The 15959-nt window shown below is 38.1% G+C and overlaps 3 protein-coding genes across 3 annotated transcripts; 1 reads left to right on the forward strand and 2 right to left on the reverse strand.

Moving 5' to 3' along the window:
* Window positions 1-364: 364 nt before the first annotated feature.
* Window positions 365-3860, forward strand: PHYBLDRAFT_179417 (hypothetical protein). Its single transcript, XM_018438143.1, has 11 exons — window positions 365-601; window positions 685-799; window positions 949-1063; window positions 1173-1303; window positions 1555-1715; window positions 1811-1983; window positions 2096-2413; window positions 2518-2779; window positions 2911-3176; window positions 3245-3321; window positions 3396-3860. Exons 1-11 carry the CDS (start codon window positions 439-441, stop codon window positions 3739-3741), a joined length of 2127 nt encoding a protein of 708 aa, XP_018298185.1. The 5' UTR covers window positions 365-438; the 3' UTR covers window positions 3742-3860.
* A 164-nt stretch (window positions 3861-4024) lies between these two features.
* PHYBLDRAFT_96014 (hypothetical protein) lies at window positions 4025-9867 on the reverse strand (the record flags this gene model as incomplete). Its single annotated transcript, XM_018443943.1, has 11 exons — window positions 4025-4611; window positions 4709-4989; window positions 5198-5397; window positions 5521-5979; window positions 6054-6100; window positions 6210-6383; window positions 6534-6731; window positions 6837-7070; window positions 7359-7742; window positions 7812-8687; window positions 8853-9867. Coding segments are annotated over 11 exons (4455 nt in total), but the record flags the coding sequence as incomplete, so codon positions are not given.
* A 2505-nt stretch (window positions 9868-12372) lies between these two features.
* PHYBLDRAFT_59189 (hypothetical protein) lies at window positions 12373-13839 on the reverse strand (the record flags this gene model as incomplete). The annotated part of the gene is made up of 2 exons (XM_018440450.1): window positions 12373-13420; window positions 13661-13839. 2 exons carry the CDS (start codon window positions 13837-13839, stop codon window positions 12373-12375), a joined length of 1227 nt encoding a protein of 408 aa, XP_018298187.1.
* Between the last annotated feature and the right edge of the window lie 2120 nt (window positions 13840-15959).

Genomic DNA, 15959 nt, shown 5'->3' on the forward strand with positions numbered 1-15959 from the left:
ATAATGTATATATACATATGATTGATAAAATGACAACCGAATCAATCAATCAATCAATCAATCAATCAATTAATTTACATTTACATTTAGATTGAAAATGCTATCAATCATAGTGTCGGTTTAAATAGTAAAATAGAATAAAAAAGGGGGTAAGAAACCTAAGCTGATCAATGGTCAATAATAAAGCCTAGCATTCTTGAACCATTTTCTTTGGTTTAGTATTACAAAAAGAGAAATGAACTTTAGACTTGGTACAATTTTGCTCTCTTTCTCTCTTTAATCAAACGTCACAAACAAGAGCTTTCCTACCTTTTTATATATATATTAAAAATAAAATAAAATGGTACCTAGAAAAGATAGACAAGTTTAATATATTATATTATATTATATTATATTAGTTATTATAGGTTATTACTATCATTATTAGTATTGTTAATAATGGTTAATAGTGTACTTCTTACTTCAACTCTGTTTAAAAAACTGATTGACCAAGGCATTCAACGAGGTTATCTCAATGACTTTTTACCAACCCTCGATGGCGAATCCTACCTTACCAAACAGCACATTCAACTTTCAATCCAAAACCATGTTATGAAACACGGTAGATAACTTTGAAGCTCTTTTATATACAGAATATAAGAAATTTTGTATTCTTGACATCAGTTTTTATTTTCTTGAGATTAGGAAGAGCATCTATTGCTGAATTGGCAGACTTGCTTAATCTCGAACAGAGTTGCATCATTCAAGCATTGAATGACATTAATGAGTTTATCAAAGTAGATGATCTTGTATTTACCAGGTAAATAAAATAAGTGATTCATATATACTTATTTGATTAATTGAATTGAATTGAATTGAATTTTAATTAATTAATTAATTAATCAATCAATTAATAAATTAATAAATACATATCTATCAATGTACATCTCTATATATTACATATTCAAGTAAATATATCGATGGGTTTATAAATCAAATCAAAGATCGTGTTGATCAAACTGGCTGGGTTTCTGTATTGGCCCAAGCACAATCAATTAGCCTTCCATATGCATTTCTACAGACAGTAAGTGTATTCTGATTAGTTAAACAAGACACAAAGATATAAAGAGATAAAGGAGTATGAAGGTTTAGAGATACATAACTTATCATTTTCATTTATATATATAAAAAAGATATTGGATGAAAAACTCTTGTGTAATGAGGACTACATAAAGTATTCGACTCTTCCAGACTTGATTCTTTCAGAAGAATATTACAACAAAAGTATAGAAACTATCAAGGGAGCATTGGAAGAGGCGTCCGAGTAAGTTTATCTTGGGAAGAATAGAATTGCACAAATACACACAAGATTAGCTTGAATTGTCTTTGGCCTTTGATCCTTGTATCGCTTGATTATTCATTGTTTTTATTTTTATTTTTATTTGGAAATTAGACCGTTATCTATGTTTAAGCTACAAAAGAGTCTTGTTATACAAGAACCCTTATTCTATGGCAAGTTTTGCAAAAACCAAAACCAGAAAGAAGCATATGAATTCAAGCAACTTATGCACAAAGCAAACCTATCCATATAGTCATGGTAGATGGTTTGGCCAAAGAAAACGTACTCAAAGGACATTTCCGAGGAAGACGTGAAAGAGCAGTTTTTGAACCTACTGTTTATCGAGACCGTCAAGTGGAATTGATATTCTCTTTATTGGAAGCAGCTGGCTACATTGGTACGTAATTAACACATGTAAATAGCCCTTTTAACTCTTTTGGAAAACACCAAATGAATAAATAAATATTTATTTATTTATCTCTTTGTCTTTAGAATATGAAACAGTCGTACGCCATTATCCTTACATGAACCCAACAGATCTCCTGAAAAAGAATTATCCGAATATTCTACTCCTTGATGGCTGTGCTGCCACAGAAGACCTTGTCAAGAAATTAGAAGCAAAGATCCAAGAAACCTATGACACCAGCACTTGGCTAGATGCATCCGTAAAGTTTCTATTCTATTCCAAAAAAATTTTTATCAAGTTTCATATTTATTTTAATTTTAATTTTAATTTTAATTTTAATTTTACATTACACACACAATTTTGTTTTCTAGGCATGGGCACCATTTGTATTCACTCCTGCAGATGCCACTGGACTTCTGGAACACACAATGACCCGACTAACTCACTTGACCTCACCTACCACTTCTCGGCGCAGTCTGGGTTCTTTGGCAGACCCTGAAAATAGATTGATAGTATTGGAATCTCGATTCGTTACCTCTACTCGTTACCTTGAAGAATTGATCAAATCTTCTACAGACTTTTTGAACAAAAGAGCTCTCTCGGAAATCCAACAGCAAAAGAAAACGCACAGTTCAAAAGGAAAAAAGCATCGTGCTGATGACAAGGGATTAGTGTTGACCGAACAAGAGGTACAACAACCACAGATACATACATATATATATATATATATACTTACAACAAAATATAATAACAATATAATTTTAACCCCCCAAAAAAAACCAAAAAATATTAGATATGTAAATATTTGATAGAAGAGTGTGGATTGGAAAAATCTTTTGCCAGGAGTGTATCAACAACCCTTCGCAGACCAATGACAGACGCCTTTCAACGTGCTATTCAAACAGTGTATTTGCCTAGTAGTAATAATGGCAGTGGTACTTTGCTGTCTCCAGAAAGTCAATGGATCGAGGCTTTAAAAAAACGTCAACAGACCCTATTGTCTACCCTGCACCAGACCATTGTCTATACCACACAAGCGATCCAAATATTTAAAGGTAATAAAGGCATATACAACAACAATAACAACATGGTGTAATACAAAAAATAATAATTAACAAATCTTGTTTTTTTTTCTTGTGTATTGTTATTATTTGCTATTTTATATATGTCTATCTGTTTTTGGTAGATGAGTCAGGAAATAAAAGCCTTGAGAAATATGTTGTTCGAGTACTATGTCTGGAATGGCTGTACAATTTTTTGGTTCTCCAAACACTCTCAGAAGCCTATGACATTGCAGGCGTTGAAGATGCTGTTGGGGTATCTGAAAAGGATTTAGAAAATCAGAAAAAGATCAGTGAAGATCACCAGAAGATGGCCATCCAGCGCATGTTAGAGGTCCATTCATCAGATGTCCAACTAAAGGATTTGCATCAAGCAGCACTCGCAGGCAAAGTAAGTATCAGAGACACATAGAGATATACAGCTAGAAAACATTCAATTGATCAAACTTATTCTGATAGAAACCAGATCTATTCTTGAGCTATTTTGAAAGCAGCCCTCCCAATTTCTTCAAGCCTTTGACAGAGAATGTGAAAAAGTAAGGCTTGATAAAAAAAAGACTTTGCTTACTTTACTCACATACACATCAATTTATACAATATAAACTATCAGACAGGCTTGGAAAGACATGGTGAATTCTTTAGGTCGTTTATTGAACACTTGCAGCTTGAGTGAATCGACTGGTCCTTCAATCTTGCACATTACCAGCCTGATTTGTTTCGAATATATTTATCATAACACACCCTTTTCGGTGTCTGGAAAATACGTGCCGTTGATCATTAGACACTGCACACCTCAATTGGAGGCCAAAGACCAGTCAAAGGAAGCAAAGTTGTTGAACGACGCCCATGCAATGATTATGGCTCATGTCAAATCAAAGCAACCAGTTGACCTTGATCTTCTTGCCAAGGTTAAGAAACAAGGACAACAATGGGTATCAAAATTGCAAGACATTTAAAATAATCAGTGTTTAATAATGAAACTTTTTATTTTATTTTACTTTTCAAATGTTTTATTTTTCTATGAATCTTTCTCTTACTATATATATAAAAGTATATTTGAATGAGTTTCTTTTTTTAAAAAAATATATGTGTATGTGAGTGAGTGAGTGAGTGTGTGTGTGTGCATTTTGTGTGTGTGATAATATTCTAAACACTATTACGTCTTCCACGCTTTCCTTTGACTTCTTTACCACGCAAGATAGATTCACCATCAGTGTGGGTCAGACGTCCGGTTGCATATCCAGCTTTACGCCAGCGACCAACGACCTCGCGTCCGACATCATACCCGGTTTGCATTACATCTGTGAATTTGTTGAACTCCAGAGTACCCCAACGCTGGACAGGCAGCTTGACATACAGCGTGCCATCGATCATCTTTGCTTCTTCAAGTTTGGACACACTGCTGACATAGGCCAGGCGGCTCTGGATATCGGCAATGCTTGGAATGTTGTAGGTTCGGAAAGGATTGAAACTGTGCACAAGCGCCCACCAGCCACTGATCGAGTCGCCATAGTGAACAGGGCTCGTGTCATCCTCGGAAGCCACGTCGACAGCAATGATGATGTCGGCTCCCATATTCTTGGCTACCGATACAGGCAAATTGTCCATGTAGCCACCGTCGACTAACATGTTTCCGTTGTCGCAGATCGGAGGCATGTATCCTGACAATGACATCGATGCGCGAATGTAGCGCCAGGCATAACCTGTTGTGTGCACCTCCATACGAGAAAAGGTGATGTTGGTTGTTACAGCAAAGTACGGCAACCAAAAGTCCTCGATTTGGCTATCACCCAAGCATTTCCAAATAGCACGGTTAAATTCATGACCTGTATTAATTAAACATTCCATATATATATTGTTAATAGCCTATATCTTCATCTGTATTGTTGCTTTTCTCTCTCTCTCTCTCTTTCTTTTGGTTACCTGTAAACCAAGCAGTTACCGGATAAGTAAGATCCATAATCTGACGCCAGATACTCGAAACCCGACCAGCAAACATCTTGGTGCGTGCAATTGTCGTCACAAGATCCATGTTTCTTGCATATAGCCCACCCACGAAACTGCCGATACTCGTACCACCAACAATATCAATCGGGATACCTGCTTCCTCCAAGGCATGAATAAGACCAATGTGACTGATACCTCTTGCGCCACCACCGCCTAATACCAACGCCACAGATTTTCCGCAGATTCGCCGAGCCAATCTATGACAAATCAATTAAGTATTTTGTATATATAAATATAAATGTGCATGTGTATGTGTATGTGTGTGTGTACTTTAAACATACATACATCATAATAGATATAACAATAGTACTAATTATAATCATAATATCTTACCTGGCAAAGTCGTTCCGGGCTGTGGAACTTACACTATTCAAACCTTCTCCGCCCTTTTTCTTGACAACCAACAGGCGCCCAAATGTAGGTACAGCCAGATAATACTTTTCCAGTTGTCCTTTGACATTGTTCAACATACTAATCGACCCGGCCGTCATCTTACGGCCTTGCTCAGCTAACCAAGGTGGTCTGAATCGGTCATCAGGACAAGTGCCATGGTGTTGACGCATTGGCATAAATATGTGATGGTGGGCCTGAATCCAAAGACGATTCTACATTACCAAAATAATAATAGGATTACATTAATTAATAAATCATTCATTTTTCTCCTCCTCTCTATTTTTTTTCTTTTTTTGGTTTTGTTCTTATATATATATTTGTTGATTCTGATTTACCTTGAGCCAGTTTTGGGTTGTACCAGAAGGACAGGACCGTTCACGATGTAGCAAAACAAGTTCCTTGCGTGCAGTGGTTTTCATGTTGATCAAGAACCGCTCATACTCACCGACTGATGGGTCTCCGTCTCCAAGCCCGACCAACAGAATACAATCGGCCTGTCGAATACAGGTTCGGGTCCATTGAGACGTTACGCCACTGTCGGCCAAGTACAGCACGATCCGGACCCGTTCCTCTTGCTCGGCCAGCCAGGAGGCCATCTTTAGCTTACCCATGCGCGAGAATGCGTGGCGGCCCATGACTGTTGTCAGAGTGGCTGCGTTGAGTAGCACACAGGTGGCGCCGACCGACTCCATCAATGCGTTCTTTAGACTCTCGGCAAACTCTGTTACAGGAACAGCGCCATTAACGGGTAAGATGCCGATCGTCTTGAGATTCACGTTGTTTCGACCGTAGAGCTCGGGAGCGTGGCTACCACCGCTCGAAAAGCCCGATGAAATGGATGAAATGGCAGCAGCAGCAGACATACTACTATTGCTGCTATTGTTTCTATTGCTGTTGATATTGTTGCTGTTGATACTGCTGCTATTGTTATTGTTGTTGTTGCTGATACTGTTGCTGTTAATGTTGTAATTTGTTCCATTACCGCCACTGCTCGAAAGATTGAAGCGGTGTTGTCCTTGTATACGACCAGGAGTATTGCGCTGCATGACAAGTTGAAGAGAACGAAGAGCAACCATTCGAGAGATCTGGAGAGTAATTTCAGGATGGCGCAGAGCGAGCGCATTAAAAAGCGTCTTTGGCATTCTTGTCAGCTCAGAGTCACGGATAGCATGAAGTGTAGATGGTGTTGGGGTATCAGCTACAGAATAACCAAAAGAAAATTAGTAAAAAAAAAAAGAATTTATGATCATTATTGTCGTTCATCTTGATGTTATTACTGTTTTATAAGCAAAGCAAGACACGCGTGTGTATGTGAGAGAAATAAAGAAAGGAATGATTATAAACTTACTCATCACTTCAAGTTCTCCAACACTATCACCATGACCAAATTCACCAAGAATCTCAAGGTCTCCTTCGTTATGCTCTTTAATTGTTCTCAGTCGACCATGAAGAACCATATAAATTGATTCACTAGGTTGTCCTTCTTGATAAATGACCTGTCCAGCATGAACTTGCATCCACTCCAAAGACAAGTCGATGTGTAATACTAGAATATTGTATTATATATATATATATATGTGTGTGTGTGCAATTTTTTTTGCTCATTAGTATCACTATATTAAATCCGCACAAGGAAAAAAAATAGTATTACCAAGAGGACTTAAGAGACCCACCAATTGTTTGGCAAGCTTGAGCATAACAGAAGGTTGCTTGTCAATAATACGATCCAACCTTTTCTTGGACAAAAATCCAACATAGGTGTCTGTATTGGCTCTAACTTCCGTAAAACTAGGGTAACCTGTCAGGGCATCCAGGTATCCTACCACACCACCTGCCTTGACCACAAACATGGCACGCTTGACATTCTGGGCATTGTTGTCATTCTCTTGGTCGACTGGAGGTCGTCCGGCCGGATAGTCGGAGGCCGTGATCTTGTTATTGTCCGAAGATCTCATGTCGGCTGACGAAAACGGGCCTGTGGCTGACTTTCCATGGACATCTGGACCAGACAGTAAATTGTGGCTCGAGGACGAGGCTATGGATGACAAGGAGGTCGAAGACGAGGATTCCCGCAATTCAAAACGTGAGTTCTTGTTGGGCCTTACGGAAGGCTGAGTTCGAGAATTGTTGGGCTTTCGAGGAGAATGAGTGCTTGTTCTACTCTTATTATTACCGGCAGAGCTGGTAGTAGTGCTGCTTCTAGAATTGCTGTTGCTGTTGTTATTATTCCTGACAATGTTTGATTTGTTCCTGGTACTATTGCTACCACTGGACAAAATAGATCCTCCATGAGGATGAGACATCGAGGCATCAAGTAAACCATCAATTACAAAGTAAATGCCGTGCATGTGCTCGCCTTCCTTGACCAACACGGCATCCTTGGGAAAGTAAAGGATCTGAATATCATCAGCCGACAATTCTTCATTGCGTTTTCCATTCTCTGCAGAGCTCCATATATCACTTCCCGAATGGACTGACGATATAGTAGACAGAGCGTCGACATCATCATCGTAGGGAATTATATGAGGGTCGAGCGAAGGAGACGCACTCGAGTCGACTGTTCCTGCATGGGAAAAGAGATCCATCGGATAGTAGAGGTTTGCGTTTATGCTCCCACTTCCCGTACTTCCCAGGCGCTGTCGGCCCGTGTCAGGTGTAATCATATTCCGTCGAGACGATAGGGGCGATAGGGTGTTGCGTGATACGTCTTCGGCTGAGTGGTTGGTGGCCTTTATTCCGAGCGAGTTTGCCAGGCAGTGCATTATAGACAGTCGTAGATGAGCGTCGTCCTCGACACTGTACTCTTCATCTGTCCCTGCGTTACGCTGGCGCTTGATATCTGGTGATGGCGAATGGTTAGAGCTCTGACGAGGACCTGAGGACAGCGGAGAGTTGTGGCGAGGGTTTGGTGCACGAGGAGTCAAGGGACGATCGACAATGTCAATGGCCTCAATATGTCGAGTACTATCTGTCCGACTAATTTGGGCTGGTTTATTTGGCAGTTGACGGCGATTGTTATTATTATTAGTAGTAGTAGCACTGGTCGATGTTGAAGTAGATGTTGAGGCATTATTATCGTTCTTGGTTCTGTTGATATTCGATTTATTCTCCTTTCCACTTTTTTGATTGTTTTCGTCTTCTTCACCTTCATCATCATCGTCTTCTTCATCGTGTGCAAACTTTTGTCTCAGCCTGTCCATACTACCATCCATAAAAAAGTCTTCTGGAAGACTGTGTACACTGACGGACTCATTGATCTGTTTTTCCAATTGCATCAACTCCCTAGTTAGACCTAAATAACGATGACTGGTCATCAAGGTCACTCGTTGGAACCTGGTCACAATCACTTGGACGATGTGGGCTGCTGCCTTGGGGAACTTTTGGGTGAGTTTATGAAAGGCTTCTTCGGGGATGACGGCCAGGGTCGTGTCGACTGTAGCACGAGCAATGATATTGGGATGTACAGAGCGGTAAGCACGTGGAGAAGGAGCGCCAAAGTAATCTTTGGTGGTGTGGACAGAACGCCCTGATTGGGACAACAAGCTTCCTCCTCCTCCTACTCCACCACCACCTCCTACTCCACCAGTTGCTCCAGCTGGTACTCCCAGAAAAAGATCCTGAGAATTCGAACCACCCGAGAGCGGGCTACCAAGTCCACCTGTTCGACTTCTTCTTCTTCTTGAAGTGCTTGTGCTACTGCTTGCTGAGGGACGACGAAGGACAAATGGATCTGAATCGATCGACAAATTATTAAAGCTGGTATCTGCCTGGGTCTCGATGTTTGGAAACACTTGTCTCCAGCCATCTCTAGCACTGTCTTGCCCAGCCAACTCTGCTGCGATTGCGGCTGCTGCTTCCTGTTGCTGTTGCTGTTGCTGCTGCACCCGCTGCTTTTGCTTGTCCTTCTGTTCTGATATGCTGAAGCTTTCACGGAAGACGGACAGGATTGTGAAGAGACTCGATAGGGTCCCGCCGGCACCTACTTCATTAATAAGAGTGTAACTATCAAACGGATCGCTTCTCGAGCTCTGGTTCCCGGACCAGCCATCGTCTGGTTCGTTGGTTTCGTCGTCATCATAATAATCACTCTGGTTGTCTTCTTCGTTTTCTGGCTTGAGGAACATCTGCACATGGCCGTCGACGACGATATAAAACGAACGTTCCTGGTCTGGGTTTCTAAACAGTGTGTCTCCTGCCAGCATCTTCTTGGTTTGTAGGTGGCGCGCGAGTTCGTGAAACACTGGTTTTTCGAGATAGCCGAACAGCTTGATCGAGGACAGAAAGGCAGACAAGAACTCGTCTGGATAGTTTTTGAAGTTGGTTTTTGAATCGTGGGCGTCTTCGGGGGTATCTGGATGGAGATCGAATGAAGAGGTTACTTTGGGGGGTTCGATTGGTTTCAGTCTCGAGTATGTTGTCAGGAAACGGTAACGTACGACCCAGTAGGCAGCCAGGGCCATACAGAACAGGATCACTAAGAGAGAGGTGAAGTTGAGATGGAGGGTGAATGACCATGTGAGGATTCTGTAGAAGAAGAGTGGAATGGACATTGTGGCGAAGCTGAACACTTTGACGATCAGTGAAGGTAAGAAGCCCGCCAGTCGGGCTAACCAGCCAGGAGAAGGTTCTACATGATAGTGCTGTTCTATAAGGCCAAGTACTTGTGTCGGGCTTGGCAGTGTTGTTAGGCACTGACTAGCAGACATTGTATAAAAGAAGTTGGATAGTAAAGTGTGTGTATATATAAGAGAGAAGAAGAAGAGATATGAAATAATAATAAAGCGATAATTATATTAAATGAAGCGAGTCGACTTTTTTTTTATTAAAAAAAAGAAGAATAAATGCAGTTCTCATGGTACGTCATGTTAAAGAGAAAAAGAAAGAAAAAAAAAGTGGAATTTAAATTCTGCAAGTCAAAATCAGGTACAGCTTAAATGACAACATTTTATCAAGACACAAATGCACAGACAAAATTTTCTTTATTTTATATTAATTTATATTTTATGCGTGTTTGTCCGCCTGAAGCAAATAAAAATAAAAATAAAATGCCATTGAAACCCAACTCCGGGTCAAGACAATGCCTGTGCTTCCAAAGAAATATTTACATACGCACACACATATACAAGATGTATTTGAATATAGATCTATACGTGTATGTGGTTATAGAAATAATAATTGATATTTCAAACCCCCCTTTTTTTTTAAAAAAAAAAAAAGATTTTTTTTATTAAGAGTTCAATTTGAATGAGTAAGAGAAGAAATGGGATAGCTAGAAATTTAATTCACAGAGTAAAAAAAAAAAGAAAAGGAAGATTGGATTACACAAAATGACAAAACGCAAGAACAATTTTTTTCTGTAACCATCTCTCTGTGATTTAGAAGCAAGGTCGATATCACCTAGCCAGTATCCTCAATAGCACTGGGGAATGGAGGCAGAGGAGGGTTGGCAGGGAACGGGGGAAGAGGAGCAGTTCCACCACCAGGGCTAGGGAATGGAGGCAGAGGAGGGTTGGCAGGGAACGGAGGAAGAGGAGCAGTTCCACCACCGGGACTTGGGAACGGAGGCAGAGGAGGGTTGGCAGGGAACGGAGGCAAAGGAGGAGCTCCACCACCGGGACTGGGGAATGGAGGCAGAGGAGGGTTAGCCGGGAATGGAGGCAGAGGAGCGCTGCCTTGGAGTGGCTGGAATACATTGTTACTGAGTTCTGCCCTAGCACTACATAAATATATATACCCAGACGTACAGTCGATGCAAAATAAAAGTAAGAAAAAAGGAGATCAAACATGCATTTCAACCCCACAAATTGTTATTTAGATTCTGTCAAAGTGTATCTTACGGGAAGGGACTGGGAACCCCAATCTTGAGAGGAGGTAAAAGAGTTGCGCCCGTAATAAATTCTTCGGAGCCCTCTTGTCTTTTAACCGGAAGAGCAAGGATTTGCAAAGTCCCCAAGAAGATGCATAGGGAAGTAATTAAGAAACGCTTCATCAGGAAACAAGAGTCAAGAGAAGAACAATGGGCAGATGAATTGAATCCTTGGCTTTTCTTTGGTGAATTTATACTCTTGTCATTTCATGACTCTCACCTTGTTTCTATGAGGTTTTTGATCAATCTTACAAGTAAGAAAATACTTGTTGTTGTTGCTTTCTATCTATCATTACCTCTTTATCTTTTTTTTTTATGTATAAAGAAGAGTAAATTTACTTGTATATACATGATAGTATTACTATTACTATTGCTATTGCTATTGATACAATTAGCAGTGCAATATATTATATTATACTATAGTACAGTACTACATTAGTATTCTATCAAAGTATGATAGACTACTAAAGCATAGATACACATAAGAGATAAACGCGAAAGAGGATAAGAAATGTCTTGAATGTACCTTGTTAATTTGGCTGCATTTTTCATAATATTTTTTTCTTATGATAATAATAATAATTGAGTACATATTCTATCAACCTTTGTAATTAATTACATTATTTTTGATTAATTGATTTATTTATTTATTTATTTAATAAAAAAAATATTAAAGCCAAAACTACTACTTCTACTGTTACTTCTACCACTACCACTACCACTACCACTACAAAATGACTATTAACAAATGCCAGTTAAATCCAATTCACATGGCATGAATTAAAATTAGCATTAATATTATGATTAATATTCTAGATTTTAAATAAGCAAAAGTTTATCATAATGTGTGTGTATGTGTTTTTATTTTATTTTATTTATGGCACCCAGATGGGTTAATACGTTTCATTTATCTCTTTATTCAATAAAGAAGTTGTTTGAAATGTACAATGTGTTTGGAATTGGATAAACTACAGTAACTTTAAGAAGACACCCTTGTTTTTTTTGGGGGGTTTCCTTGAAGGAATTTTTTTTAAAAAAAAAAACTGGAAAAGAAAGGTTCGATAAGTTATAAAATGAAATATGACAAAGAAGAAGAAGAAGAAGATACAAGTAAGCAAGCAAATAATGAAACAAATGAAAAGAATAGGGATAGTAATAGTGATGATAATGGAACTGGGTAAAGATGTTACTTATCATTTTCTCTTGTTTTTTTTTATCTATTCACCCGCCCATATATCCATATACCTATACACCTATTTATCTATCTATCTATCTATCTATCCGAATATATATATATATTTCTTTTGATATTCTCTATTGGTTATTTAAAGTAATATGGCAAAGGCTCATCCACAGGAAAACCAAGGCGCCATCCGGTTTGACCAGACCAATGAGGCTGTGATAATTCATCAAACTCTTTGTTCTCACGAAGCAATGAACCAAAGGCCATTGACTCATTTGTGCCATTCTGATAAACTGAGCTCAATGACGAAGCCGAACCTGGCGATTGATGGGTGTCACTCAGTTGAGCGGGCGTTTCGTGTCCAAGGTAGCTAAAATCAGTCGGTGATGGAACAGAAGGCAAGGGAAAACACGACTGAGGATCAATTTGAGGTAAAGAAGTCCCGTAAAAAAGAGAAGGCAGTGCGTTTTGTTGCTGATACACTTGCTGACAATAGCCAGTATTACTGTTACTATTACTCTGCTGCTGCTGCTGGTGGTGTTGGTGGTAGTGATGTTGTTGAGAATTTTGCTTAATTGAACTTAGGGTCTGATTCTGATGATGACTCCGGATTTGAGAGTGTTGCTGGTTTTGGCTCAGGATTGGACTCTGATACTGACTCTGACTCTGGTTTTGGGTCTGGTTTTGGTTTTGGTTTTGGTTTTGGTTTTGGTTTTGGTTTTGGTTTTGGTTTTGGTTTTGGGCTTGGGCTTGGGTTTGAAGTATGTACTGCTGCTGAGATCCAAGAGGCTCATTCATATTCGCTTGCAAATAAGAAGATTGGTAAGGAAAAAAGGGGGCTTGCCATGTGTTGGACTGGCTACTATCAATCAAAGGAACCTCTATGTTCGGATAGAGCCCAAAGCTGATATTGTTCTGAGGAGGGTAGCCAATTCTTTCGTATGAACCCGTGTCGATTAAACCATGGTTCATTGTATTGATAGAGTTTGCACTGGTGCTTGGACCACAACTGCCACTGCCACTGCCACTGCCATTGCTACCGCCTCCGTTACAGTTACGGGAGTTCTTCAAGGTATTGTAAGCAGATTGCATAGCAAGTTCTTCGGATGATTCTCGACCGATTTCTGATTTCTTGACAGCAGAATTTGCTGACTTTTTGCGAGGCTTGTACTTGTAATCTGGATATCTAAGTATTTATTATTAGTATTAGTATTAGTATTATTGACGTTGTTGTAATGATTAATAAACAAAGAATAATAGTTAATATACATGTATATGATAATATTTCTTTTTGTTCTTGTTCTTGTTAATATAAGCTATAGAATATCCAATTGTACTTCTTCTTGGTTTTTAATTTATTTTTATACACGCACAAGCATGTATAGATATATAGATATATCGAAATATATATTTATTGTGTACTCACAATAAAGAATGCTCGTGTTTTGCATCGGCGGCTAATCGCTTGTAGAGCTTTTTTTCTTCTTGAGTTTCATTATGCCACCACTTGGCAATAACCTTGGAGATGTCACGGTGATTGGCGCCAGGACAATACGCCGCGACTTCTTTTTGTTTTGCAAGACGGTAGGCTAGGAAGCAGTTCATCGGTCTTGGGATGTGGTGTGGCTTGCGCTTACGGATACGCGAAGGTCTGGAGCGACCGACTGGGCGGGACAACTGGGCAAGGTCGATCATGTCCTTGACTTTTTCTGGATCGTTGGTAACTGAATCCGATCTGAATTCAATTGATGGTGCTGGGAATGGCATGTTCAAGGCTTCCTGTTTCATTTCTTTTAATATACAATTATACAATTATAAGTATATAAATATAAATATAAATATAAATATATAGATAAACAGATAGATAGATATATAATCTAGATTGACAGACTGCTTGGTTTGGTTTGGTTTGGTTGGTAGATGCGTATGGTTCTATTTGTATTTTACAGAGAAATAAAGACTTGGAGAGATATGAGATAAAAACGGAGAGAATAAGAATGAGAAAGAGGAAGAGAGAGAGAGAGTAAAAGAGAGAAAGAGATAAAGGAAGGGATAAGGGTGGTAACAAGGACAAGGATACTAAGGAAGATGGGAGGTTAAAGATAAAAAATATTATGAGGCTATTTATTCAAGATATATATATATATATATTTAAATGTGTGTGTGTGTATGTATGTGGAAATGAATTGAATAATTCAGAAGCGTAAAAATGACAAAATAAGGATCTCATTTAATTGACAAAGAACAATATCCCGGGGAATCTATATATATATACATTCATATATTTATATGTGTGTATGTAGCTGTAGCTGTAGCTATAGGTGTAGCTGTATGTGTTGGTAAGTGGGTGTGTAAAGTGTATAGAGGACATCGATTATAATCGCATTGTTGTCTTTTTACCAAAAGAAGCATTCGATGGATTGTGAGCGATCTTGGTTTATTACTATAAAGAAGTACTATATTATATTATATTATATTTTATATTTTATTTTCTGGGAACAATGAAAGATATTTACATATATTTATAAATATATATACTTATATTTGGAACCAATCTCAAGAGCTTAATGTTTCCTTTGGCCAATAAACCAAACCACAATACTCTATAGGCTTTGTCTCATTGATAAGTAACCATGGAGATAGTTAGTCTTTATTCTTTGATGATATTAACCAAAAAAAAAAAATAACCGGATAGAAATAAAAATTAAAGTAAAATCAACTCTAAGAGAAAGGTAAAGAGAATGTAACCAAAGTCATTGAGGGTTATTCTTCTTCTTCTTCTTCTTCTTCTTTATCTTTATCTTTATGTATATATATATATATATATATATATAAGCTTTTTTTATATATATTTTATTTTTTCCCCCTTTTATCTATTTATTTATTATATATATTTATATTTATAAATTCATATAATTTTTACTAGTTCAGGGAATCCATTGTTATGAAAGAAGCAATATAAATATATCAATATATTCTCTAATACAAAAAGAAGAAAGAAGAAAGAAGAAGAAGAATCCCAGCATAATGCAGTGTGAATAGAATGCTCAGTTTAATACCAAAATGAGCACCAAAGATAAATGTACCTGTCTGTAAATGCAAGTGTGGATTCGTACATGTGCGTTTGTAGTAGCACTTGTCTTGTAAATTACAAGAAAAATAGAGTTCTTCCACCTTTACTGCATATTTATACAGGCAGATATAAAGTGTTACTATCACAAGTATCAAAAATCATGCCTACATAAAATTGTGTGCTCATATTTGATCCCAAATGCTAATGAAAAGCCACAGGTCCCTTTCTTCATCTTGCTCCTACTCTTCAAAAAAAAAATGTGCGTGTGTCTGTGTGTCTGTGACTCAAAGTCTCACTCATATACTTTATTTCTGACCTTAATTAATATTTTGTTTTATTTTTTTAATTACAACTCATTATTATCTTGTATCAAGTCGAGCAGTAAATAAGACTCTTTGTTGATTGTTAATAAAGACAAAGAAGTCGAAGAAGACCAAGTAGAAGAACAGAGAGAAAGAAAGAGAGAGAAAATAATAATAATAATAATAATAATATTACAAGAATGAATACGCCATTGTACCAAAAACGAAAGTTGAGATCTACTCAACACATTCTGACAATGAATCAGATCAAGGAGATTGGAAAACTCATTAACCTTTCGACAAGAAATGCTGTTGAATTGCTCATGGTATTAAGATTTCCCTTTTGTTTG

This window comes from Phycomyces blakesleeanus, assembly GCF_001638985.1.
Source record: "Phycomyces blakesleeanus NRRL 1555(-) unplaced genomic scaffold PHYBLscaffold_2, whole genome shotgun sequence".
Lineage (NCBI taxonomy): Eukaryota > Fungi > Mucoromycota > Mucoromycetes > Mucorales > Phycomycetaceae > Phycomyces > Phycomyces blakesleeanus.